The 25,622-nt window shown below is 35.6% G+C and overlaps 1 protein-coding gene across 1 annotated transcript; it reads right to left on the minus strand.

Annotated features, from left to right (window-relative positions):
* Positions 1-1,497: 1,497 nt before the first annotated feature.
* Positions 1,498-25,100, minus strand: tubgcp3 (tubulin gamma complex component 3). Its single transcript, XM_079420914.1, has 22 exons — positions 24,631-25,100; positions 23,881-23,988; positions 22,235-22,302; positions 20,987-21,070; positions 20,678-20,889; positions 19,033-19,205; positions 18,560-18,672; positions 16,178-16,303; positions 15,607-15,675; positions 15,226-15,358; positions 14,911-15,077; positions 12,860-12,970; positions 10,090-10,198; positions 7,981-8,170; positions 7,687-7,822; positions 7,512-7,580; positions 5,920-6,055; positions 5,721-5,809; positions 5,502-5,633; positions 5,266-5,406; positions 3,995-4,111; positions 1,498-2,871 (listed from the first exon to the last, which is right to left on the minus strand). Exons 1-22 carry the CDS (start codon positions 24,704-24,706, stop codon positions 2,710-2,712), a joined length of 2,721 nt encoding a protein of 906 aa, XP_079277040.1. The 5' UTR covers positions 24,707-25,100; the 3' UTR covers positions 1,498-2,709.
* Positions 25,101-25,622: the final 522 nt, after the last annotated feature.

Genomic DNA, 25,622 nt, shown 5'->3' on the forward strand with positions numbered 1-25,622 from the left:
TATATTTGTTTCATTTCCTTTCTCCTTTGAATAACTACGATAATTTGTGTAAAATAATAAAATGGAAAACATTTACCAGTTTGTAGGATCCAAATATTACTTGGAGAAAAACAAAAACATTAGGTAATATCTATTATATCAATAAGATAATTAAAATAGCTAGGCCTATTCACTATAATTGAGTATCAGTTGTTCAATATATTGTCAAAAATATGACATTGTTTGAGTATAGTTGTGGAGTCAGTGAGAAATGTCAAGACAAGGCCAATTTGAGACAGGCAAAAAAAAAATCACCATTCTAACAGGATGGAGCAGTTTTTATGATAGATAAAAGTTTATGAAACATAGCTATACGTTTACACACACACACACATTTGTTTTTGTGAATTGTGGGGACTTTCCATAGACTTCTATTACTTTTATACTGACCAAACGATATTTTCTATCCCCTACCCCAGGGGTCACCAAACTTGTTCCTGGAGGGCCGGTGTCCTGCAGAGTTTAGCTCAAATCCTAATCAAACACACCTGAACCAGCTAATCAACGTCTTGATTGGCATACTTGAACCTTCAAGGCAGGTGCGTTGAAGCAAGTTGGAGCTAAACTCTGCAGGACCCCCTTGGTGACCCCTGCCCTAACCCGAGCCTAAACCCACCCCTTATAGAAAACCTGTTTGCATCGTTCCCCTTTAGATAAACATCATTTACTATTTGTAATTTTATTCCCTCATGGGGACCACAGGCCAGTCCCCAAAATGTCAAAAAATTTCAGGTTTTACTATCCTTGTGGGGACATTTGGTCCCCACAATGTAGCATAAGCAAGCACACACACGTTGGGTTACCATGCTTTATGGTTTTTATACTGCACAAACTGTATTTTGCATCACCGTACACCTAAACCTACCTCTTAAAGAAAACTTTCTGCATTTTTAGATTTTCAAAAAACTTGATTTATAAGCTTGTTTCCTTATGGGGACCAAAAAATGTCCCCACAAGGACAAGGATTTCAGATACTGCCATCTTTGTGGGGATATTTGATCCCCCTAATACAGGGTTTACCAGGACCACACACAAACAAAAAAAAAGACACCCATAAACTAAAATTTAATTCCATAAGCATGAGCTTATATTGTAAACACTGTAATATATGCAAATTACTAAATAATAAAATTTGCATTAGTGGAACATAAATTTACAATCCATTACAACTAACCAAGCTTTTCATTACAATTATCTTTTCAGCTGTATAGTTTGTATAGCTGAACATTTCATTGTAGCTGTAATTAGAAGGCAATAAAATCAGAAAGCCAGAAGTGCATCAAACTCAAATACACCAACCTCATAAAAGCTTTCAGTTAAATACCACAATTCTGTTGTTCAGTAGTTAATCTTCAATATTAAAGTCTAAAAACTTACTGAAGTGATAAATCTGGTTTATGAACCACATCTTTATTGATACTAGAATTCACCTTTAAAACCAAAAGGAAAGTGACCTCATTTTTATTTTATATAAAAAGGTTTATTTGTTTGAGAAAAGAATGACAGGATGTTTGTTCATTTTCAATTCTGCTTTGTACACGTGCTATACAATGCAGAAAGAGTTTCAAACCCTTTAACGGACAATCGTTTTACTCTGCTTAACCCTCAAATCCCTGCGGCACATTAAAAGACCTATAAAAACACTTGACTATCTTTTCCACTGAACCCAAGGACAAAAGGAATTCTTCAGTCAATTTTCATCTTCACCACATAAGTGCACACTATGGGGGAGGAGGGCGAGACGGATTTTCACCAGCTTTACCAGGCCACTTCCATCAATACATTTCATGAATTTGGGAAAGACAAGGGAGGGATAAACACTACAACAGTAATCTATAATCTTGCCCATAATGATCCAATACTTCAGAATAGCAACTTTGTCCTCACAGTATCAACCTGAGGCTCGATAAGATCACACAGCATTGTGGGTAATTGATTTTGCATGTACGAAATGAGGTGAGTTTACAGGATCTTACAGAAGTCATGTAGTTAATTTAAGTGCGTGTAATTTTAACAGGTCCATCCATATAAATTAAAGAACTGGTTGACAGGTTTCTCTTTTTTACACTCAGTACAAAAGGTCACAGCCTGTATAATTACAAACTTAACAACAAAAATATATATGTGATCATGAAAATGGACTCGAAAGAGGAAAAAGGTTCCTTCAGCATTGATCCAGAACCAGAGGATGCCACAAAAGCACCAGAACAATTGACAGACTAAACAGCCAATCAGATTTGTCTGTTTTTTTCAACATCAGGAGACTTTAAGACACAAACTCACATTGAAGTGAAAAAAAAGAAAGGGCATTAGAAGAAAATCAAGAAATGTAAATAACAGACTTAAATATGACGAAAAATGTAAACAAATCTTTATAAAAACAAAATCTAATATTCACACATTAACTGAAGGAAAAAAAGAGAAAAAAAACAACAACAACAGCAGCAGCCCTGCAACCTTGTGCTACTGACAATGACACTGTAAAACCACTAGATAGCCGATTGTGTGACTGAAATTATTTGGCGATGACATTGAAATAGGATATTCTATAAACAGTTTCCCTGTTATATGAGTTTCTTACAGAGCGCCAGAAAAGTTCTGAGTAGCCCTATTAATAAACAGTCTCTTGACAGCAACCACATAACATTAACTTTCCCAAAGACTGCAAGGTCAGATGTTGGAGCTTCGTCTCCCTCTAGTGGCCCCTAGCGAGGGCCGCAGGCGCGGATCACGGGCCTTATAATGCTCGTTGAAGTCCAGACGGAAACTGAGGAACTGAAGACTCTCATCAGAGCTGGTCATTAGCAGCCGCAGAAACTCCTGCACTATGCCCTAAAGAGAAACAACCATCTCAGGGTTAGATGAGCTTCAGGTGCTTGTTTGTACAAAATCTTGAGCTAACTAGACTCTAGCACCGAGTTCACGTTTCTATCTCTTGATATTGTAACTGCCACCCAGGGACAACGGATGAAATTTATCTTTAGACTAATAATGTGAATTGTCCTAAAATAAATAAATATTAATTTAACACCTTATTATTGATCAACATTAGTAGGTTTGAAATGATCGTTATTGATTCGTATTTAAAGCAGATAATATCAGGACTTATTTCAAATAGTAAACCATTTTTGTCAGGTTGTGTGTCAAAAAGTTTTCAAAACTTAATATACAGTACAATTTTTAAACTGTCTTGACTGTGTCAGATTTCAAAAGGTTTTTAAAAAATATTCTCCTTTTCTCTTATTTTAATACTTAAAAAAAAAATTACATTATAAATTAATATAAAACTCTACTGCATTATATGAATTTTTCAAAAAATACATATATACACATACATATACATATATATATATATATATTTTTTTTTTTTTTTTACATGTACATTGTACATTTGTAAAAACTCCAAGTATGCAAATTGATGATAAACACTGATAATATGAAAATTAAGAGAGACAAAAGTTCCCATGAAAATTCTGATTAATAATGAAATTTGGACATATTACAATTATGTGTTTAATATCTCCAGTATTTTCACAAGATTATAGTGAGAAAACAAGGATCCTGTCTTAGTTTATTCCAAATATATTGATTACATTTATATCTCTAAAGCATATAAATGTCTTTCCAGACTAGAGTTAAGCAGAATATGGGCTTTAATCAGAAAACGCTTAATATAAACATGATCAATTTTTATTCTACATTATTATCAAATATTCAAGCATAATATGTGGCGAGTATAAACCACGTTCTGCTGTAATTGTATAAGATTCCCATTAAGTGTTTGACTGTAGTAGACGTAATGTCTGGATCAGCATAAAAAGCCCTACTGAACACCATTAAGCATGTTCTCTCTCGCTGATACCTGCTGGTTCAGCATTTTTTCCCATGCATGCATGAAATGATATGGGTTTATTGGGTGAGCATATTAAAGTGTATGAAAGGGTGTGTAGGGTACCTGATAGAAGTGTGTGAGTAATCTGAGCTGAGAGCACATTTTTGGTATAGTGTCTTTAAACTCCTGCACACGTCTGTTCTCTTCAGCCTCCTGCTCTGCTGTTACACCCCACTCGCCCTGAAACACAGAAACAGAGCTATAAACAAACACAGAAAAAAAGTCACGCTCACACACATTTGTTTACATCAATTTAGCTGACGCAAGAGAAGAAGAAAAAATCAGTGGCAATAGAAAACCAACACCGTTCCCATTAAAATAGCAGCAACTTTCAAATTTTCTATAAATTTGCTAATGGCCACTTTCCAGAGTCAAATAAAGGAGTGGAACATAATTCTCTGTGCATGGAGATAATCAGACGCCTTTATAGCGATGGACCCTCTGAACATGTGACATAATCATAAGTAATGTTCTGGCCTATAAGAAGTCCTGCTTTCTTTGAACTTCTGGTTATAGCGATGGCCATTTTTGTTTTTGAGCATATGGATTTGGTAAAATTAAAAAAAAGTTTTTTTTAAAGTCTCTTATGCTCACAAAGCTGCATTTATTTGATAAAAAATACAGTAGAAACAGTAATATTGTGAAATATTATTACAATTAAATTAACTGTTTTCTATTTTAATATATTTTAGAATGTAATTTATTCCTGTGATACAAAGTTGAATTTACAGCATCATTAAACCAGTCTTCAGTGTCACATGATCCTTCAGAAATCATTCTAATATGCTGATTTGCTGCTCATTTCTTATTTTTATCAATGTCATTATTATCAATGAAAACTGTTGTGCTGCTTAATATTTTTGTGGAAACCATGATACATTTTCAATTTTCTTAAAAAAAAAAAATCCTCCCTCAGTTATAAGCAATATTTGTCTACAGTATTACACTTACTGTATAATAGAAATCTGTGGGGCAAGACATTATGGAGGTTTTAAAAAGTAGAGATATGAAGGTCATAGTATTGGTCAAGTACTTACTTTATTTTTCCATACAAAATGTGCATAATTTGAGCTGTAAAGTTAACATGATGCAGTTTTACTGAGCTGGTGACAGATTTACCAGCTCATCTCAAATAATCCCATTACCATGTGGAGATGGCCACTAAAATATATATATAGCTGATAAATGTTCTCATTTCACCTGTCAAAATATGCTAAAATATTTTTTGGACTGCAGGATGAAAGCATAAGGACTGTAATATTATTACCTATTCATTTTATGCGTGTAATTAAATGTGTGGAAAAGCACTGATTTGATTTACTGTCTATACAAACCATTTCTTCCCTCTGTCGCTTCTTGTCCTCAAACTGGATGCGTAGTTGCAGCTCTTCTAGAGCAGAGCGGTACAGAGTGTCCTGAGCATTCTGGAACTCAATGATCTGATCAAACACTGCCCGCAACTGATTCAACAGAGACTGCAAACACACAGAGGACAACAGAGTTACAGAAATGAGGACAAGTACGAGGGATTGGCGCCGGTACACAATTACCCTGTGTAAATGCATCGTACCCTGTTGTTCACATCCAGCAGGCAGCGAGAAATTATGGTGTCCAGGAAAACGTCATGAGCTGCTATAATGTGATCCAGATCCTGAGCCTGCTGAACCTTATTCCACAGCTCATCACAAGAGCACTCCAACACCTAGAGAGAAACAAACACAATATGATAAATAATCCAGCTCAAATGTTGGAAGGAGAAACAGGAGGCTAAACATACAGAGGGACGTACCTCAAATGTGATGTAATACTGCATCTGATGGATGAAGTGAACCATCTCGGAAGCGAGAACATGACATTGGTGCAACACACCGGAGAGCTCTGCGCAAATACACAGCACACATCTTATCTGTCTGCCGAGGAAAGCTAGATCTCACAAACAGTTAAAGTTGGTTTTATAACATCTCTAACCCAATGAAAACTGCACTCACCTGGCATGCTCTTCAGCAGTTTGGCGTTACACATTTGACCCTTCCATATATCTGTGAGGATGTACTCCATTCTTTTAGCTCTCCACAGGAAGTTGAACACTCGCAGGTAGTGGCTCATGCACTCACGGGTGAACACCTGACACAGGTATAACATGTGGTTAGGGATGCACTGATATAAACTTTCTGGACATTTTTGAAAAGCTGGTAATTGTTTTAAATGTCATGGCCGACAACCTTAAAAAAAAAAATTTGTGATTTTAACAGTAAAAGACTGTAAAAAAAAATGCTACAGTAAACACCTGTTAACTGGTTAACATTAAGTTTCCGTACTATAAACAGTGAGATAGTATACAGACAGTATACAGCAAGATACTGTTAAAATTATGTGGTTTCTTTGGAAGCGAAAAAGAGGAAGTCATTGTATGACACTTTTGATATTTTTTTGTTTCTTACTAGTTTTTTTTCTTACCAGTTATGCTCATTAGGGTTGTATGTTACATCTGTTGTTGTTAAATTAATGTTTATTGCATTATTTCAGTATCCCGTGTTACCATGATGATGTTTAGTGTTTGTGTGAATGACACCGTGCACCTTCTATATACTGTATAAGTATATCCCTTCTCAGCTTGTGGTCGAGCTGTTTATGATGAATTTTGGTTCATCATGTTACTTTGACAACCACCAAAAGAAAATGGTAATGATAGTGTATTACAATGGTACAAAACACATTTTAATACTTCAATACATTGGTATGTTAACATTATATCAGTAAATGAAATACAGTTTTTTACTGTAAATTTAAGTTAAATCTGTAAAACCTAATATGTTGCTACCGTATTTTTTACGGTGAAGTTCTGGCAACCACAGCTGCCCGTATTTTAACTTAAATGTCACCAATTCTTTTTTTTTTTACAGACTAAATAAATGAGAAATAAACACTAAAAACTAAAATAAATCATTTTAAAAACTACCAGTTAATTTAGGCATCACAATGTAATAATGTATGTAAAATCCAGATTACATTACAAAAACAAAAACAACTGCAAACTATTTTCGCATTCTGGGTCATTTTTGGCCCGGTGGAAAATAAGCTTATAAAGTAGTCATAACTTGATATTTTTCAACAAAAACATATTGTATCTGATGAATAACTTCTCATTAATAGGTGTTCAACATTATAAATGAATGCTGCAGTCAATCCAACACCTTGGCTCACTGAAATGTACTGCTTGGCTCTTGGACTGACATTCTGACAGCCCTTGGTCTAAATCTAAGTCTCAAGTGATTAAGTCTTGGTATGGGGTCTTGTTTCCAAGACCCAGACCACGAATAGATTGCTGAAAACTATGCGTTTTTTTAATTTATTGTTTAATGTTTTAAATCTCTCCCAGGTCAGAACCCAAATGTGGTATGGGCTAACAGTAAAGATCAACTTTAAGTGAGCAGAAAAATCATGCTGCATGTAGACGGTGTGTGTGAACTTCGTCGGTCTGCTGGTGAGGAAATATACATCATGCACAATGTCAGAGTTAAAGGACAGAACTCGGATAAACAAAATTAACTTTGGGCTTACGCCAAAAGAGTTTATTTACCGTGGCAATGGGCCCCTCTACATGATAATCCAAACTGAAGACGTCCCAACCAGTGTCCCCAGGAGAAACCTGGACAAAACAGGACACCAGATCCACATTCAGTGATGAACAATGATGTACTGAAATTTACCATCAGCCTGCATTTCATTTTTTGGACTCAGTCCCTTCTAAGTACCTCCAGTAGCCGGACATCAAGCCTCTTCAGTATCTCCGGACTGTCAAACTGGGCATTGGTTGCCCTGACAGCAGTCTCCAGGATACCGGTTAGATTGTGTTGGTAAAGAGTGGTGGCAGCCCTCGCCAACTCTGGCCTGAGAGAGAGCGAGAGATAAAGAGAGATTGATGACTCCAAGAAAAGAGAGGGATCTGTTATAAATCAGCAATAAAATCAAGCACACTCACATCAAGCTGAAACAGAGACGTCTATGTTTTAATGAGAGATCACCCGTGAACACACACACAAACTTACTTGAGGAGGTCCATGAGGTGTCGGATGAAGTCTCCCTGGCCCAGCAGCAGGTATCTCCTCATGGCCTGAAGATGCTCCAGCAGCTGGTAGTTCTTATTCAACACATTCAACAGATACTTACTGGTCTCAAAATATGCAGCATCAATCTTACTTTGAAAGGCCCCTTCCAGATCAGTGAACAACTCTGCAACTGAAAACAAGATACACAGGGTGTTAAATAAAAGCAAAAACCAGGAAGAGAGAGAGAGAAAAAAAAACAGGACAAGTGGAAAGAAAAGTGGTAAATGAAGAATAAGTGAGAAGGAAAAGTGAGGCAAAGCAAGAAAAAAAAAAGAAAGACTAAAAATGAAAATAAACTATTCTGGTAAATCCTTGTGGCAAACATTGCTTATTTGCAAGTGAAATGTCAGCTTGCAGTAAATTTCTGGCAGTGACCAGCGTTACAATAAACTAAAAAGTAGAACAAAGGCAAAACTCAAACAAATAATGGGGGAAAAATGAAATGAAACTAAAAAGAGGGGTTGAAAAACTAAAATGTTTTTGTTGTTAACAAGCATCTTGTTTTCTTTCCACCAAGCAGCAAATTATTTCTTTTAGTTGTGATTTTTGTATACATAAATGAAAAAGATTTCTAATTTTATATGAAAATTAACGAATCATAGTTCGTTAATTTCGAATAGTTAAATTATCATTTAATTGACAGCAGGGGTCGGCGATATGACCAAAATCTTATTATTTAGTAATTAAGTATGATACAAGTAATTGTATTTCAAGGTAACAATATATATCTCAATATAGTTATTTTTGCTTTAAATAAGGTCTTTATCTCAAAACTTTTAATACTATAAAAAATTCAATTCTTGTCACCAGCGTCAATATGACAAAAAACTAATACTAGCCTAAATAAAAAAATAAAAAAACAAACAAACTCAAGCTCACCGAAGACAAGTAAACAGTCAGCGATTAAATATGAATAAGAAACTAATTACAAACAATAGGACAAAAATACTACAGAAAATAATTAAATACTATATACATTAAGTAATCACATGTATAAAAACACAAATTTAATTTACACAGTAAAGAATATGCAATTTACAAAAGTGATTTAGTCAAGAGCAGTGAGAGATTTCTTCTCTTTTGTTGTTTGATTATCATGAATGACAAATCGCAGGAATATTAGACTGCCGTCACTTAAGAGCTGCCCGGATCCAATATACTGTTACACATGCATTTTTTTCTCAGCCATTTGCTTTCACTTACATGTAAGACTACTAATTTTTATTACTGCGTTTACGAGGATACTTGCAAAGACTGCCATTTTGACACATACAAGTGTGTGTATATAACCATCAAGGCCTAGGCTATAAAGCGGCAAGGATGGAATAAAGTGTGTTAGCTGAATAAACATTGTGTTTTTATTTGAATTAACAGTCTCTACCGGTTGACAAATTTCTACTGGTTAATTGTGTCTACAGGTAAATTGCCCACCCCTAACTGACAGACTAAAAACTGAAAAAAAATGAATAAACCTTAACTGAAAAAAATGAATAAACTTTAACTATTCAAACCACTGAAACCAACTAAACCTAAGCTTAGATTCAAAGTAAATTTGAAAAACAATAAAACAAGTTATAAACTATAATCACCATGGTTGTGTTATAAAAGTATTACAAAATTATGGTAAACATGAAAGTAGAATAAAGTTTTTGCAAGGTTATACATGTAAAGACCAAACAGCTTTAAGGTCAGAAAAAGTCAAACACAAAGTCAATGCAGAGAAAGAAAGAGAAGGACAAAACACCAGAAAATAAAGAACCTTCTACAATCACATTGAAGGACAGAGATGTACGCTGGAGTCTAAGAGCATTGATTAGCCATGCTAGCAAAGACGTTAAATACAGCCAGCATCGATATGGACAACTACACCACAGACAGGCAGTCAAAAACAGCACTTTCCTCCACAACAGATCAATCCTTCTCTCTCCTCTTTCTCCATCCCTCGCTTTCAGCAGGTTATTTAACTATTAGCTGCCATTATAGCCACAAATATTGCATTAGCCAGCATAAACCCAGCTATTTTAAGCGACTACATTTGCGCTAGCTCACCATCTTTGGGAGAGTCGGTGGATTTAGAGGCAGGCATGATCTTTCCCGGCGGCGTCCTGTCGTGGCATACCTGATGCAGGAAGTTGATGGATTTGCCAATGAGTAGCACCTAGAGAAGGACAGAAGAGAAGAAAACACATCATTATAGGCTCATTTCAGTCTGAAAATGACTCACTATTAGTTAATGTCTGGCATTAAACAACCAAATTGGAAGAAAGTGTAAGTGGTGCTTGGCTGTGCAAAATACACATCCTTCCTAGTGTGTAATAGGTTAGGTCAAACATGAGGAGACGTGTGCTATTGTATACTTTATAGCACACATTTTACCTGGAGAGCAGCAAAATCAGCATATATTTGTATTATATAATATGTATGAAAATATATGTATTTAAATCTTATTTGCTAGTATGTGTTATATACAGTGCCCTCCAAAAGTATTGGAACAGTAAAGACAAAATTGCTCTGTTGGCTGTGAAGTCAAGACATTTGCAAATATGATTAAAAGATGAATATGAGACAAAACTACAGAATGTCACATTTTATTATTAGCCGTTTCAACACATACATGTTTTACCAAATAAAAAGAACAGCACTTTTAGAGTTCATCCCACTCATTGATGTGAGCATAAGTATTGGGACAGTTGAACATAAGGCAGATATAAAAGATTCAAAGCTATTATTTAGATCCCTTGCGCACAATCACAGCAGTGAGTCTGTGACCCATAGACATCACCAGACTCTTGGTCTCATCCTTTGAAATGCTTTTCCCAGCCTTTAATGCAGCCAATCCCAATTGTTGCTTGTTTTGGGGAGTTTCTGCCCTTACTCTCCTCTTCAGCTGGTGAAATTCATGTTCAATCAGATTTAAATCTGGAGATTGACTTGGGCAATCTAAGACTTTTCATTTCTTTTCCCTTATAAACTCCTTGACTAAACTGGCAGGGTGTTCTGGGTCATTGTCCTGATGCAATATGAAGCACTTCCCAATGAATCTAGTGGCATTTTCTTGACTATTGGTAGGCAAGATGGTTTTGTACCCTTCCAAATTCATTCTGCTACTGTCATCATACATTAAGTCATCAGTAAAGTTGAGAGGGCCTGTTCCAGAGACAGCCATGCATGCCCATGCCATGACACCACCTCCACCATGCTTTACAGATGAGGCTGTATGCTTGGGATCATTTGCGGTTCCCTGTTTTTCTCCACATTTTTGCTTTCCCATCACTGGTTCATCTTTGTCTAATCGGTCCATAAACACAGTTCCAAAACTCTTCTGGCTCACCTTTGTGCTTTTTTGCAAACTCTAATCTTGCCTTTCTATTTTTGGTGCTGGTCAGAGGTTTGCATCTTGCTGTGTAGCATCTGTAATTCTGTGTCAAAGTCTCCTGAGGACAGTAGATTGTCAGAGCATCACCCCAGCTTTCTGGAAGTTGTTGGTAATTTTACAGACACATCGTTTAGGATTCATTTTCACAGCTTTTATGATTTGTCTGTCATCAACTACTGTTGTTTTCTCAGCCGATCAGATCATTGTTGGTTGTCGCTGGTGGTTTCCAAACTCTTGATTTCTCCATGCCCTTTGTTTTTGCTAGAGCTCTAATTGACTTCCTCTTTTCTTTTAGCATCCAAATTGCTTGCTTTTCTCTCAAAGTCAGCTCCCTCATCTTCATCCTGGTTTGTGTGTCATCATTGAATGCAAGATTCAGAATACAGAAGTAATGGATATAACTGATACGACACATTCCCTGATTTTAATATCTGAAGGATTAATGCAACAGGACACAGCTGATTACTTAGAAAGACCTGTGAGGCAACTGTTCCAATACTTATGCTCACATCAGATAGAGGGATGAACTCTAAAAGTGCTGAACTTCTTAGCTGGTCAAACATCTATGTGTTGAATCACCCAATAATAAAATGTGACATTCTGTAGTTTTGTCTCATATTCATCTTTTAATCATATTTGTAAATGTCTTGACTCCACAGCCAACAGAGCAATTTTGTCATATATATATATATATATATATAAACAATTTATAATAAATTCATAATACATCTTATACATAATATACAAAACATTATACACTGTATTTTATACAAGTGTATTATTTGTTATATAAATAGATTTTAAAATATTAGAAAAAAGATTTTGTTAAGTATATTATATATTTTTTAATTATATTAAAATAATTTTCTAATAAATATGGTATAATTATAATGGATAATATATTAAAATACAATAATGTATATTTATACATATACAAAATATTATACATCATATTTTATATGTATTATAAGTGTATTATTTACTGTGCTTGTTATATTATATATTGCCCGTTATATTATAATATTGCCTGTGTTCATAAACATATTATGACCACAGGCATGAGGTAGAAATAGATCATATTTTATATGTAAAAACATTTAAGTGCATTAATTATTTTATAACATATTATTTGTGTGCTCATTTACTCACTCAATTTTTTGTGTATGCTTATTTTATCTTACACATATGTCCCTAAGACTTATATAGATGGAAGTCTCAAGCCATTTTTAAGGATCAGAATATTCTAGATAACATTGTATAGACTCTTTTTACTGGTGCTGATAAGCAACTATCAAATAAATGATTTGTGTAGGTCTTGTTCATAGATCAATAACATCTACAATACGCCATGACAGATTTTAACTCAGTGTAAGTCAATGTAAAGTGCACAATGTACTATGAAATGCAAGTACATGATGTACTCTCATGATGCAAGTGCTGTACCTTCCTGGCTTGATCCATGGTGATGAAGGAGGGGATCATACTCTTCCTCAGAGAGTACTTGTCGTGCCACAGTCTATCTGTCTTCACCGTTGGGTCTGAGGCTACAAAGAACTGAACACAGGTTTCGATAATTAGATGGAGATCTTAATTTTTCTTATTTTAGGTAAGTTATGCTATGACCTGTAACACACACATACACACGCGCGCACACACACACACACACGCATAATGTTTATACTGATGAAACATAATTGCAGCTCAAAGACAAACAAATGACCTCCATCGACTGCTCATCTATTGCTGTAACACAACAAATGACCTTCTGTGGTAATTACACAGATGGAGGGAACGAACGCAGAAGAGCACATCAGTACTTTCAACACGGCAACTATTAAAATGACTACTGCCAAGAATAACGATGCCGAGCGAAACGAGGAGCTCGTAAACCCTTGGCCCAAGAGGAGAGCGGCTTCGATGGGTACATTAGTGATATAACCCTCTCCGTCACCTCCACCCTCAACACTGCTTACACTGAAAAAGCCTGTTACACTTCAGCGAGGGTGAGATTAAATCCTGTGATTACAGGCAGGAGCGCCTGATTGGTACCCGTGCGGAGGGGAAGCTGGGAGTTGATTGGGGGATAACTCTTCTACGCCTGACGACTTCAGACTTAGTCGAGTGGGCATAGACTAAATAAAGAAGGATTCATTCACACTATTTGGTAATGGTGGAGGACAAGGAGAAGTAGATGTGAGTGATAGTGGATGGAAAGAGAGACAGAAGGCCATAGAGGAAGTGGAAGGAGACTGGCCCATTAGCGCACGCTCATCTGTCCTCATCTGGGTGTAGGAGACTGTGGTTCACTGTGTCTGGAGCACTAAATCACACTCAAGTGCAGCCGTTTTCTCAGACACACAACACTGCACAAGTCAACAGAGTCAATTGACACTGGCCTGAGCTTGGCTTCCATTTTATGGTGGAACAAACACTGATAAAGTTAAATGCTTTTTTTATTTAATTATTAACTTTGTATTGATTAAGTGGTATTTTTTACAACTCAACCAAGCAGTTAAAAAAATATATAGGCCTAATTTAAGAATAAGAAAAAAAAAATATTAAAAGGGATGTTTTTTTTTTTTTACACAACTCAAGGAACAATAAGTGTATGCATATAAATACAAATTAATGCTAAAAAATATTTTCATGCACATATATGCGTGTGCGCGCACGTGCAAATACTTGTTTATTGTCATTCATTTATATATGTATGTGTATAAATCGTTAAATCAAAGTTTTGAATCACTTCATTAAAACTGACAGTCTTAACCAGTGTTGTTATTGTTAACTATAACTATCAAAAATAAAATAAAATGAAAAAATATAAGATATATGAAAACCAAACTTAAACTAAATATTTGTTTACATTATAAAGCTAAATAACTAAAAAACAAGACCTAATAAAAAAAAATAAAAATACAAAACCACATAAAATTACAAACATTTAAATTAAAACTGAATACATCAAAATAAAAGCTCATTCAAAATGTTCATAAAAACTAATACAGCAACCAAACATAAATAAAGTTGAAGCACTAAATACTATAGTACACAAATAATCCAAAAAAACACAGGTCTAAACTGATTCATGGAAGTGAATCAAACCGTTTCAACATCTTACCTCACTTTTGATGTGTAAAATCAGAGACACTTAAAAACCTGTCTTAACACACACTCCTAGAGATAGAGGCTTGTGAAGCAAATGATACACTCTTCAGGACATTTAATGAGCAAATTAAAACAAAGTTAACTACAATCACTGAGATATTCACCTAAATCTATACTGCCAGCAAAATCACAGAATTCTGAATATTTAGCCCAGGCCGACATGACAGGCTCTAAGTAAAGATTAGAGTACATAGTTTTGCAGTGTGCTGACTTTAAAGTAACTGCTCAAGTAATGAATTACAGTCTGAACACATACAGCAAATTCTAACAAGGATATCTGGGAGAGACTTTGCAAAGACAAGTAGTGTGTGTGTGTAAGTCCTGACCTCATGGTACGTATCCTCCAGCTCCCCGTCGTAGATCCAGCGATACAGGAAGTTAAGAATGGGGTGGGACACCAGACCAAGGATGTGCTGGATCAATGCTCTCATGTGAGGGTCACCCGTCTTTCCATAAGCATGTACAGCTGAGGCCAACTCTCCTCCTTTACGCCCTGAGAGAGTTATCTGAAATCAAATCTTTGCACTAAATGCACCTTATTACTGTGAAATATGATCAGGAGTCTGACATTAATGCTGACAACATTTTAAATGTATTGTGTTGCAGATTGTATCTTATCAATGAGATGTACCACCACTAACCTTGGCAGTAGTCCACCAGTGCGGCTAGTGTTTTCAGCCGAACCTTGGGGTCGTAGGTCCACACCAGCAGTCTCCTCAGAGTCAGACTGCTGTCCACGCTAATGTTTACACCCTGATCGTCTTCCACCTGGAGCTAAACACATATACACATCAGTTACCACTTTTCCACTGAAATGGTGCTGGTTCGTTTCAGTGTGCTTTTCACGCAACAAGGTTATTTCAGACAGGGTACATAAATTGGTCAAGGCTTTACTTTACTATATTATCCAGCAGATTGTTCCAGATAGGAACCAGCGGCGGAAAATTCAGGCTTGAGCAAACAAATGTTTCAGGGTCAAACACACATTTTCCCCTGCACATTAAGTGGTGTCCCATACTCACCTGTGCATGAAGCACAGACAACAATCTGTAGTATTCCTTTAGTTCTTGATGCAATGCAGCACAAAAACTCTGAAGATAAAAACAGGAAGCAAAAGTGTTTCTGAAATTATAGTGAAATTCCTGAATTCCTGACTACAAACAACCGTTTAAAAGTTTGGGGTTGGTAAGATTTTTAAATGTTTTAATTGAATTAAAAAATACAGTAAAAACAGTAATATTGTAAAATATTAAAATAACTATTTTCTATTTTAATATTTAAAAAAATAGAATTTATTATATAACAATTTTAAACATTTTATTGTCATTGTTGAAAGCAGTTAAACATTTTTTCAGAATTCTTTGATAAATACAAAGTTCAAAAGAACAGAATTTATTTAAAATAGTAATATATGGTAAAATATAGTCGTCTTTACTGTTACTTGTCACCTTAATCTTTGCTTCTTTGCTGAATAAAAGTATTAATTTCTTTAAAAAAAAAAAAATTTAAATGTATAATCTTGCATTATAAGGTTTGTGTAGGAGTTAAGGTTACATATGATATGTTAATTTCCTGTCATGTCACATTTCCTACCTGCCCGACTAGGCCAAAGGCTCGATCCAGGCTGTGGGAATCGGTATATTTTCTAATCTTATTGTGGAGCCAGCCAAGCTCTGCTAGCCTGCTGGTAGTGTCTCTTAGAGATTTACACAGTGGCACCTAAAGGACAAAACATACAGTTATTTACTCTCTCACAACATGCAGCGCAGGAGTTTATGATCCCATAATAACAGACTATAGGTAAAATAGAATTAGAATGCATTTATTTTTAAAGATTAAACTTAAATATCTGCTGTGGGAAAGTGTGGGAAATGAAAGTGTGTTTAGTGTAGGCTGCCTGTGAACTTGCCCGTATGTAATCTGCCCTTGTGACAAAGTGGCAAAGACATCTCATCAGTTTGAAGAAATGGCTTTAGCTAATCTTGACTTTCACTTATTTTGGGTCTTTGTGAGCAACATCTGTTCCATTCAACACAAAAACTCTTTAATAGCTTTTAATAAAAGGCCCATTTAAGCCTTTGATTAAGTGTTCACTTGCAAAGGTCACCAAGATTCCTTCAAAGCAAACGGTTGCCAAACAGACAACCAGTTCTTTTACTTTTCTCCCCAAGAGTGAGACGAAAACAAAGCAGCTACAGCAAATCTCAGACTGAATACCATAAGGAAGGGTTCATTTCTTACAGATTCTCACAGAACTACAAGGGAATATGCAAAAAGAGAGGTTCTTAAAACAATGATCCAAAGATTGGTTGGATTACTTAAACTAATGACTTCTGGCTAAATTTCAAGAAATGCCCTCATATTAATATTGATTCTATGCTTTATATAATCATATAATGCATAAAAAGTGACATTGAAATGGAGTTTGAATTTTTAGGTTTTCCGAAAGGATTCAGGCATTCATCTCCATCTGTGGTCTAATGGTTTGATATATATATATATAGTCACGTCCAGAACAAACACAAACAGCTCTGGCCCATCAAAGTGTCTACTTATCCAGCACACCTCACTGGACATAAAAAGCACATTGCTCTTTTTCAAACAACTAGATGCACCATTTTAAAAGTGTCACTTAAAAAAAGACACCTGATCGATTAACTCGGATTCACGGTCAACTTCTGCCAGGAATAATAATAATAAAAAATAAAAATAAAAAGGAAAAGGCCTTGGGAGCCGCTTGGCTCAAATGGATTCATGAGGCCACGTGAGTTGTAGCCAGACAGATGCAGCTGATGATGAGATCAATGCTTCTATATTTCCCATTATGTACTTACAAAATTGTCTACAGGTGCTCCTACTTAAGATTGTTTAATAAGAACTCATGTTACAAGTACTTTTATAAGAAGCGCTACACTAGAACATTCTGCTCATAATTACTTCCCAGCGTCTCAGTCTGACATCTAAAGTGTTTGTACTGTAGCTGAAGTGGATAGGTAAATAAACAAAGAACATAAAAAGCCCTTTGTTAATTTTCTTCACAATATAGTCATTATGAACTGATGATTGTTTTTGATTAGCTGTTCATTATGATTAAATAAACTTTCATAAGCTTTTTATTTGTGGTGCCATTTAAATGAGAGGTAATTAAAAAGCTGCTTTACGAGAACAGAGCAAGCTAATATTTATGATTATATTCTTGTGAAATTTAAACTACATTCATAATTATACAACAACATTGCAACATTATTTCTTTATTTCTCAGTTTATGCTAATATACACTACTTTTGAAAACTTTGAAGTTGGTGTTCTTTTTGTTTAAAGACGTTTTTGAAGTCTCTGAAGCTCACCAAGGCTGCTTTTATTTGATCGGTAAAATGGTTTTTACTTCTATTTTAATATATTTTAAAATGCAATTTATTCCAGTGATGCAAAGTTGAATTTTCAACATCATTACACCAGTCTTCAGTGTCACGCGATACTTCAGAAATCATTCTAATATACTGATTTTCTGCTCAAGAAACATTTATTTACAATGAATGTTATAAACAGTTGTGCTGCTAAATATTTTTGTGGGAAATGCGGTACATTTCTTCAGGATTTTATGAACAAATTTCAAAAAGAAAAGAATTGATTTGAAACAGAAATCTTTTGTAACATATACATGTCTTTCCTGTCACTTTTGATCAAATTAATGCATCTCTTATACCGATTAAAAGTATTAATTACTTTAAACGGTAGTGTATATTTAGAATTTTTCAAATATACCTACAGTATATTCCATCTGTTATTGTGACAGTGGTTCGAAATATGACAAGCACCTTTCAAAAAATGTATGCTTTCCCTTTATGCTTCACAGTAACTGTAAACAGCCTAGTTACTATAGTTATATACTCTGCATGTGAGCAAGTGATCTACAAAAATCAAAGAGAAATACAAGACCAGAATGAAAGGAAGATACAGGTAATAAAGAATCACCTTTGAATCAATTTTGTAGCAGTTTTCTGGGCTGCACATCTTGATGAACTTTCCATCTATTCCCTGGAAAACATAAAGAATGTCTCGGACGAGAGCAGCCTCCCCGATCTCAGCTGGGCCAGAGGAGATCGAAAAATATAGTGAAAAGGGAGAATTTAAATTAAAGTTCTGTAAAGGTCACACTCATATATGCAACTGCATCTTTAACACTTCTGAAATAGCTCTCTTTCAGAGGGAATATCTCTACACATAATGGATAAAAATCAAATGTAAATTGACTTAACAATTAACTAGTCAAGAGTAGCCTAAAAACAACTGAACAATTTAGTTAAATATAAGAGCTTGCATACAGAGTGAAACATTTATGGCATCTACAGCATAAAACTCCCAGGCACTTTTAAAATAATATATTTTAGTATATAATCACCCAATTATTTCCTGAAGCGTCCTGCCTATTTCCTTTAGACACTCACCACTGCCATCTCCATCCCGTCTCTGTCTCTGTGGGAGTTTGGGTGCCGGACTGGAAGAGGGTCCACTGGGGGGACGAGGGGCAGCAGCTGCCCCAGAGGGTGAACTGGAGACCGGGAGAGTCCAGGCTAGACGAGACCCTCTCATAGACTCACCGACAGCTTGGGGTCCAGGTCTGAAAATTACAAAAGCGGCAGATGTTTCCTATAAATACACATAAGTTTATCTGAAAACCTCTGCATTTCATCATTACATTGCCAAGCTCTACTATCGAAGGTCAACAACAAAAAAATCCTAAAATGTTTGCATTGCCTTTTGCTCTATGAAATTTCATCTCAAAGCCTATTTTCTAGAAACTCGTTCGCCCATTAGCAAAGCCTGTGGGAATTCACTAATTACCTTGTAATGTGAGCTTTAAACAAATAATGACACTGAGGTTCAGACATTGTAATGATGCTGTGGGTTTGACAGATTGACTGTGAAATGGATCCAGTAATCAATTAATTCTGGGCTTGGGGTACATGGCCATATTTAAAATATCTTAAGTGCTGCAGGTGCTAGACAGCTGCATTAATAATAGATGAGTGTACAGCAGTTCAATTAAACATGCTACAAATACAACAGCTCCATTAGTGAAAAAAAAATTACTTTAAAAGAGAGAGGGAGAGAAAAAAAAAAACCTCATATGATTTGTCATAGGCTGTTGCTGGGCTAAAGCACTATATGAAACACAAAACAATAAATAAATAACATTTATGAAACATAGCGTGCATTGCAATGTGATGCAACAGCTGGTTACAGTATAAACAGTTTTTTATGAATATAATGGGAGCAAAATTAGTCATGTTGGGTGGAGACAAAAAAACCAAGTACCACATGCAAACAAATTTTGCAAGATTTTTCTTTTTACTTAGAAACGGCTTCACTTTTTAAGAGACATTTTTCCGAATGTATATTAAACACACAAAGTGAAAACCTCTTTACATGAAACATTATTTTCCCTGTAGACAAAAGACAATTACAGAAAAAAAGTAAATATTTGTGTTGTAACAAACCAGAAACAAAGAAATGGAAACATTTTTAATGGACCGCAATCAAATACTACCAATAAACAGACATTGATCTATAACTGCTACATCTGCAAAAGCTCTCTGTGTTCAGAAATATTACAATGATTTCTAATCACGTGACACTGAAGATTGGAGTAATGGCTGCTGAAAATTCAGATTTGTCATCACAGGAATACATTACATTTTAAAATATATTAAAATAGAAAACAACTGTAATAGTTTACAATAGTGTTTATAATGTATTTTTGATCAAATAAATGCAGCCTTTGCATTGGTGCATTGAAGATGTAAATAATGACCTCCTTCCATCAAACACATTAACACATAAACACATATTTTTTAAGCCTAGACAACAGCCCAAAAATCTAAAAAGGACCAAAAACCACCAATTTCCCTTTCACATAATCACATGACAAAAGTATCAGAGTCGTCTGGCATTACTGACACCTAAGTTTGTGCAACATGTGATTTTATGGCACTTATTTCATCCTTTTTGGAGCTTGACAGCCCATGGTCACCATATGCTTTCACTGTATGGAAAACAAGATTCACTAAGTCAGCCATCACTGTCACTCACCCAGCGAGCAGAGACGGAGGGGTCGGCCCAGGCCCATTGATTGAGAATACTCCCATACTGCTGATGCCACTGGTAGCCATGCTGGAGTTATGGGCAGTGGCTGAGCGCTCTGGGTAGCTGAGCGGGAGGCTCTGGGGACGGGCGTAGTAAAACGGGGTGGAGTGGACATCACGAGGCAAAGCCTGGGCAAGCAGAGCTCCATAACCACACACCTGTGAAGAGGAAATACGAATCTCTGTCTTACACATAATGTAAAATCAATTTTATTATGTTACTGTGTAGAAGTGGAGAAACATCTCAGGAACATACAGGAACACGGTTAGACGGCTTCCTTGGGTCCTCACAGAGGCTGAGCAGGAGGTATAAGATGGACCATCTATGTTTCAACACACCCTGTTCACCAGAAACAAATCAATCAGCATATTTAACCATCACATGCTGTTCATTATATCTATATGTGTATATATCTCTATATCTATATCTATATAGAGTGCCCTCCATAAGTATTGGAACAGTAAAGACAAAATTGCTCTGTTGGCTGTGGAGTCGAGCCATTTGCAAATATGATTAAAAGATTAATATGAGACAAAACTACAGAATGTCACATTTTATTATTAGCCGTTTCAACACATACATGTTTTACCAAATAAAAAGAACAGCACTTTTAGAGTTCATCCCACTCATTGATGTGAGCATAAGTATTGGGACAGTTGAACATAAGGCAGATATAAAAGATTAAAAGCTATTATTTAGTTGCAGATCCCTTGCGTACAATCACAGTAGTGAGTCTGAACTGGCAGGGTGTTCTGGGTCATTGTCCTGATGCAATATGAAGCACGTCCCAATGAATCTGGTGGCATCAGCTTTCTGGAAGCTGTTGGTGATTTTACAGACACGTCTTTTAGGGTTCCTTTTCACAGCTTTTATGATTTGTCTGTCATCAACTACTGTTGTTTTCTCAGCCGATCAGGTCGTTGTTGGTTGCTGGTGTCCCTGGTGGTTTCCAAACTCTTGATTTCTCCATGCCCTTTGTTTTTGCTAGAGCTCTAATTGACTTCCTCTTTTCTTTTAGCATCTAAATTGCTTGCTTTTCTCTCAAAGTCAGCTCCCTCATCTTCATCCTGGTTTGTGTGTCATCATTGAATGCAAGATTCAGAATACAGAAGTAATGGATATAACTGATACGACACATTCCCTGCTTTTAATATCTGAAGAATTAATGCAACAGGACACAGCTGATCACTTAGAAAGACATGTGAGGCAACTGTTCCAATACTTATGCTCACATCAGATAGAGGGATCAAACTCTAAAAGTGCTGAACTTCTTAGCTGGTCAAACATCTATGTGTTGAATCACCCAATAATAAAATGTGGCATTCTGTAGTTTTGTCTCATATTCATCTTTTAATCATATTTGTAAATGTCTTGACTCCACAACCAACAGAGCAATTTTGTCTTTACTGTTCCAATACTTTTGGAGGGCACTGTATATAGATTTCTCACGTATAACTTGGAAATAAAAAAGACTTTATTTGCTGTGATGAGCTGAATACTGACCTGGGTCTGAAGCTTTCTGTGCAACTCAGAGAAAAGGGCAGCATCTGCTTCCCGTCTTTGTTTCAGCACTACAAATAAGAAAAAATAAAAATAAAAAGTTTTGCATCTTAATCGAATAAACCAGAAATATTAAAGGATAGCCTAATGAGTTTAGGTGCTGTTGACAGAATGGTCACTAGCACTATTGGGCCAGTATGGTAATATAGACTGACCAGCACTCATTTTTATACCTGATTAACTGTATGCTTATATGTCCAAAAACACATATGCAACATGTTTTATTTCTGTTTTTTTTTTTCATATTATGCCATTTATTTATTTACCATTTTACGCCATGTCAGCAAATTCAGGAATAATATATTTAAAATAGTGTAAGTAACAAAACTTCAATGAATTGCATACAATCATTTAACAATATACAATTTTATTTAACAAAAAATAAAAATATATATAGCATATTTCAAAATGATATTTGATAAATATAATTTAATAGCATTTAATAACAGCAGCAACAAAACCAACAACAGGCAAAATAAACTGACAAATTCTAATGTTTTCGAATAGAAGACATAAATGACAAAGTGGGTCTAAAAAAACTTCACAAAAATGTAATAAATAATTCAATTTAAACTACAGTTTATAATTAAGGTTTAAGCATTGTTTATTAGGCTAAGATGCAAAGACAAGTAGTTCACTGGAATAATTATACATGGTCAGAAATATAACAAACAAAACAGTAAATAAACATTACAGTATATTCCATTTCAAATGGCATGTTATTAAAATTATTTATATTTTTGTCAATCTAGATTATAAATGCCTACTGACAGTGATATTTTAGTGATACATCTGTAGGCAATCCGGCAGCAAATGACATGCACATCTAATCAGTGCTCTGACTGCTACCTGACAAAAATGTTAAATGCGTTTATTACGTTAATTTTTTTTTTAATTTTGCCCCATAAATTTAAGTTTACACTAAGCATATACCGGGGTATTGTGATCACAGATAATAAATTAATTAATTACAATTAACAGTGAAATTCATTTTAAAAAATGTTAAAAGAATTTAGAAAATTTTAAACAAGTCTGGTTAAGATCTGGTTAAAAGGTAAATACAGTGGCAATTCTGTTGGAAGTTATTAGCCATTTATTGGTGTATCTGATGGGAAAAATGCTTAAATATTGTGGAAAACAATTTGTAAAACTGATCTGGTAAAGGTTAACTTAGGTTAAAGGCTAACTTAGACGGGGTTTCGGGAAAATTTGGAGAAAGGTTTCTTTTGGAAGCATGAATTAGAATAGGTTGAAAATGAAGCAAATCTCCATATGCCATCATTATTCAGCCAAAGTGAACTTATAGTTTTCAAGCGTTATTATTAAAATTTTTTGTTATTTTTTTGGACAGGCATAACCGTTTAATGAAAACATATTTCTTACCAACACAAAAAATATGTTTTACAAATGAAATCTCGTATTTGTATTGGCAGGGCAAGTATAAATTGGAACTACTACACTGATCCACCAAACAGATAAAAAAATTTAAAAAAACTTATTATTAAGCCTTATACAGCATGTTCTGTGAAAGCCTCCTGCATGCATAATTGCACTTGAATAAAGTAAGGATAAGGTTTAAGGTTACTCACATTCTTTTTTAATCTTTTCAGACACCAGAAACTCATCCCGTTCAATTGTGGGTGCGTAATTACTTCCAATGACCCGCACAGCATACTGGAACTGATGGGCTACATCAGCTGACAGAAGATACACAGACAACAGATGCCATATTATATAAACAACTCAAAGAACTGGAGCTGTAAAAATGATCTAAAACACACAAACACATTTTTATACCCATATAAAAGACCCATTTCAGTTCAATAACAGATCTACATGCTATTTCTGTCAAAATCAGTATCTGATTACACATAGGACATTAACTCCTTTAAGGAGACTGAAAGCAGGGATCATATTCTGGTATGTCTGCTCTTTCTAAAGTCTCTTGTCCAACAATAAAGTGGAATGTCTGTTTCTCATTTGTTTATGTCTCTTGATGACTCTCTGAGCTGTTTCCTTCAGACTAGGGATTAATTCATACATAGCCTACATTTGAAATATGACAGCAGCAGTGAGCTGATAACAGCTTTAGTTTGAAGCATCGGAGTCTTTATGGACAAAAAGGGCCATTTGAAACAGTTCTCAAAGGGCCATCCCACTGATGTTCTCCAAGACTTTCCGCTTACAGCATCTCATCTCTGCTGCTCTGAGCCTCCATCTCAAACATTACCATATCACATCACACTGTCCGTTTTCATCGAAACTCACAGCCTAGTCCACCACTGCACATCCTAATCATGTTTAGCAGCTGTGTGGCAGAATGAGATGTGTGTCTTTACCTTCACTCTTGCCCGTGATCTTACAGCACAGATTCTGCAGAAGCACGTTGGGGGATTTCTGATCAAGCGTCGCCATTGTGCTCGTATATATTCCCCTCTGTGCGAGCAGAAACGGTCCGCGGTACGTTTTTAACCGCTGTCGCTTTTCATCTGCCGGGTTTCAGCTCCTGGCAACAACAGCGCCATTTTAACGGAACCCGCCGAAACGCGTCCACAGTCCAAGTATAGGTCTCTGCAGCAAAGTAATGGGAGTTACCAGATCGGGGCGTTTTTAGACCATGTGTCCTGATTGGCTGACGTCATAGTGATGGTAGGTTTAGGGGTGGGGTTAGGTAAGGGGGATCATTTTGTTTGTATGATTGAGAAACTCCCAGCAGTTTGAAAACACCCACAAATTCAGAAACGCCCTCTTTTACTCTGCAGAGACCTCAATCTCCCACAGTCGGACAGTCGACGGAAAACACAGCAGCGGCGCGCAGCGGAAAAACAGCCGGCTGGGAAATGAGACCTAAGAAAACGTTCCTCCCTAAAAACGTTACCTAAGCACCGCAAAACATAATAAAACATGTTGCATATTTATAATAATAATAACAATTGATTGATTAAATCCATTAATAATCAAAAATGGTATCTTGTACTAAAAACGGTAAAGGGGTAAATAGTCATAAACAAGTCCATCAATGAAAAAAATGAAGAAAAAAATTATATATATATAATAAAATTAAATAATCAGAATAAAAATTGCACAGTAATTTATCTGAAGAATTACTGTGTTATATTATTTAAAAATATATATTCTATGTAATAATGATTATTATGATGATTACTACTACTAGTAGGGGTGAGGTGGTTAGAGAGTCGGACTCGTAATCCAAAGGTTGCGGGTTCGAGTCTCAGGTCCGGCAGGGATTGTAGGTGGGGGGAGTGAATGTCCAGCACTCTCTCCACCCTCAATACCACGACTGAGGTGCCCTTGAGCAAGGCACAGAACG

The sequence above is a fragment of the Barbus barbus genome (genome assembly GCF_936440315.1).
Source record: "Barbus barbus genome assembly, chromosome: 7".
Classification (NCBI taxonomy): Eukaryota; Metazoa; Chordata; class Actinopteri; order Cypriniformes; family Cyprinidae; genus Barbus; species Barbus barbus.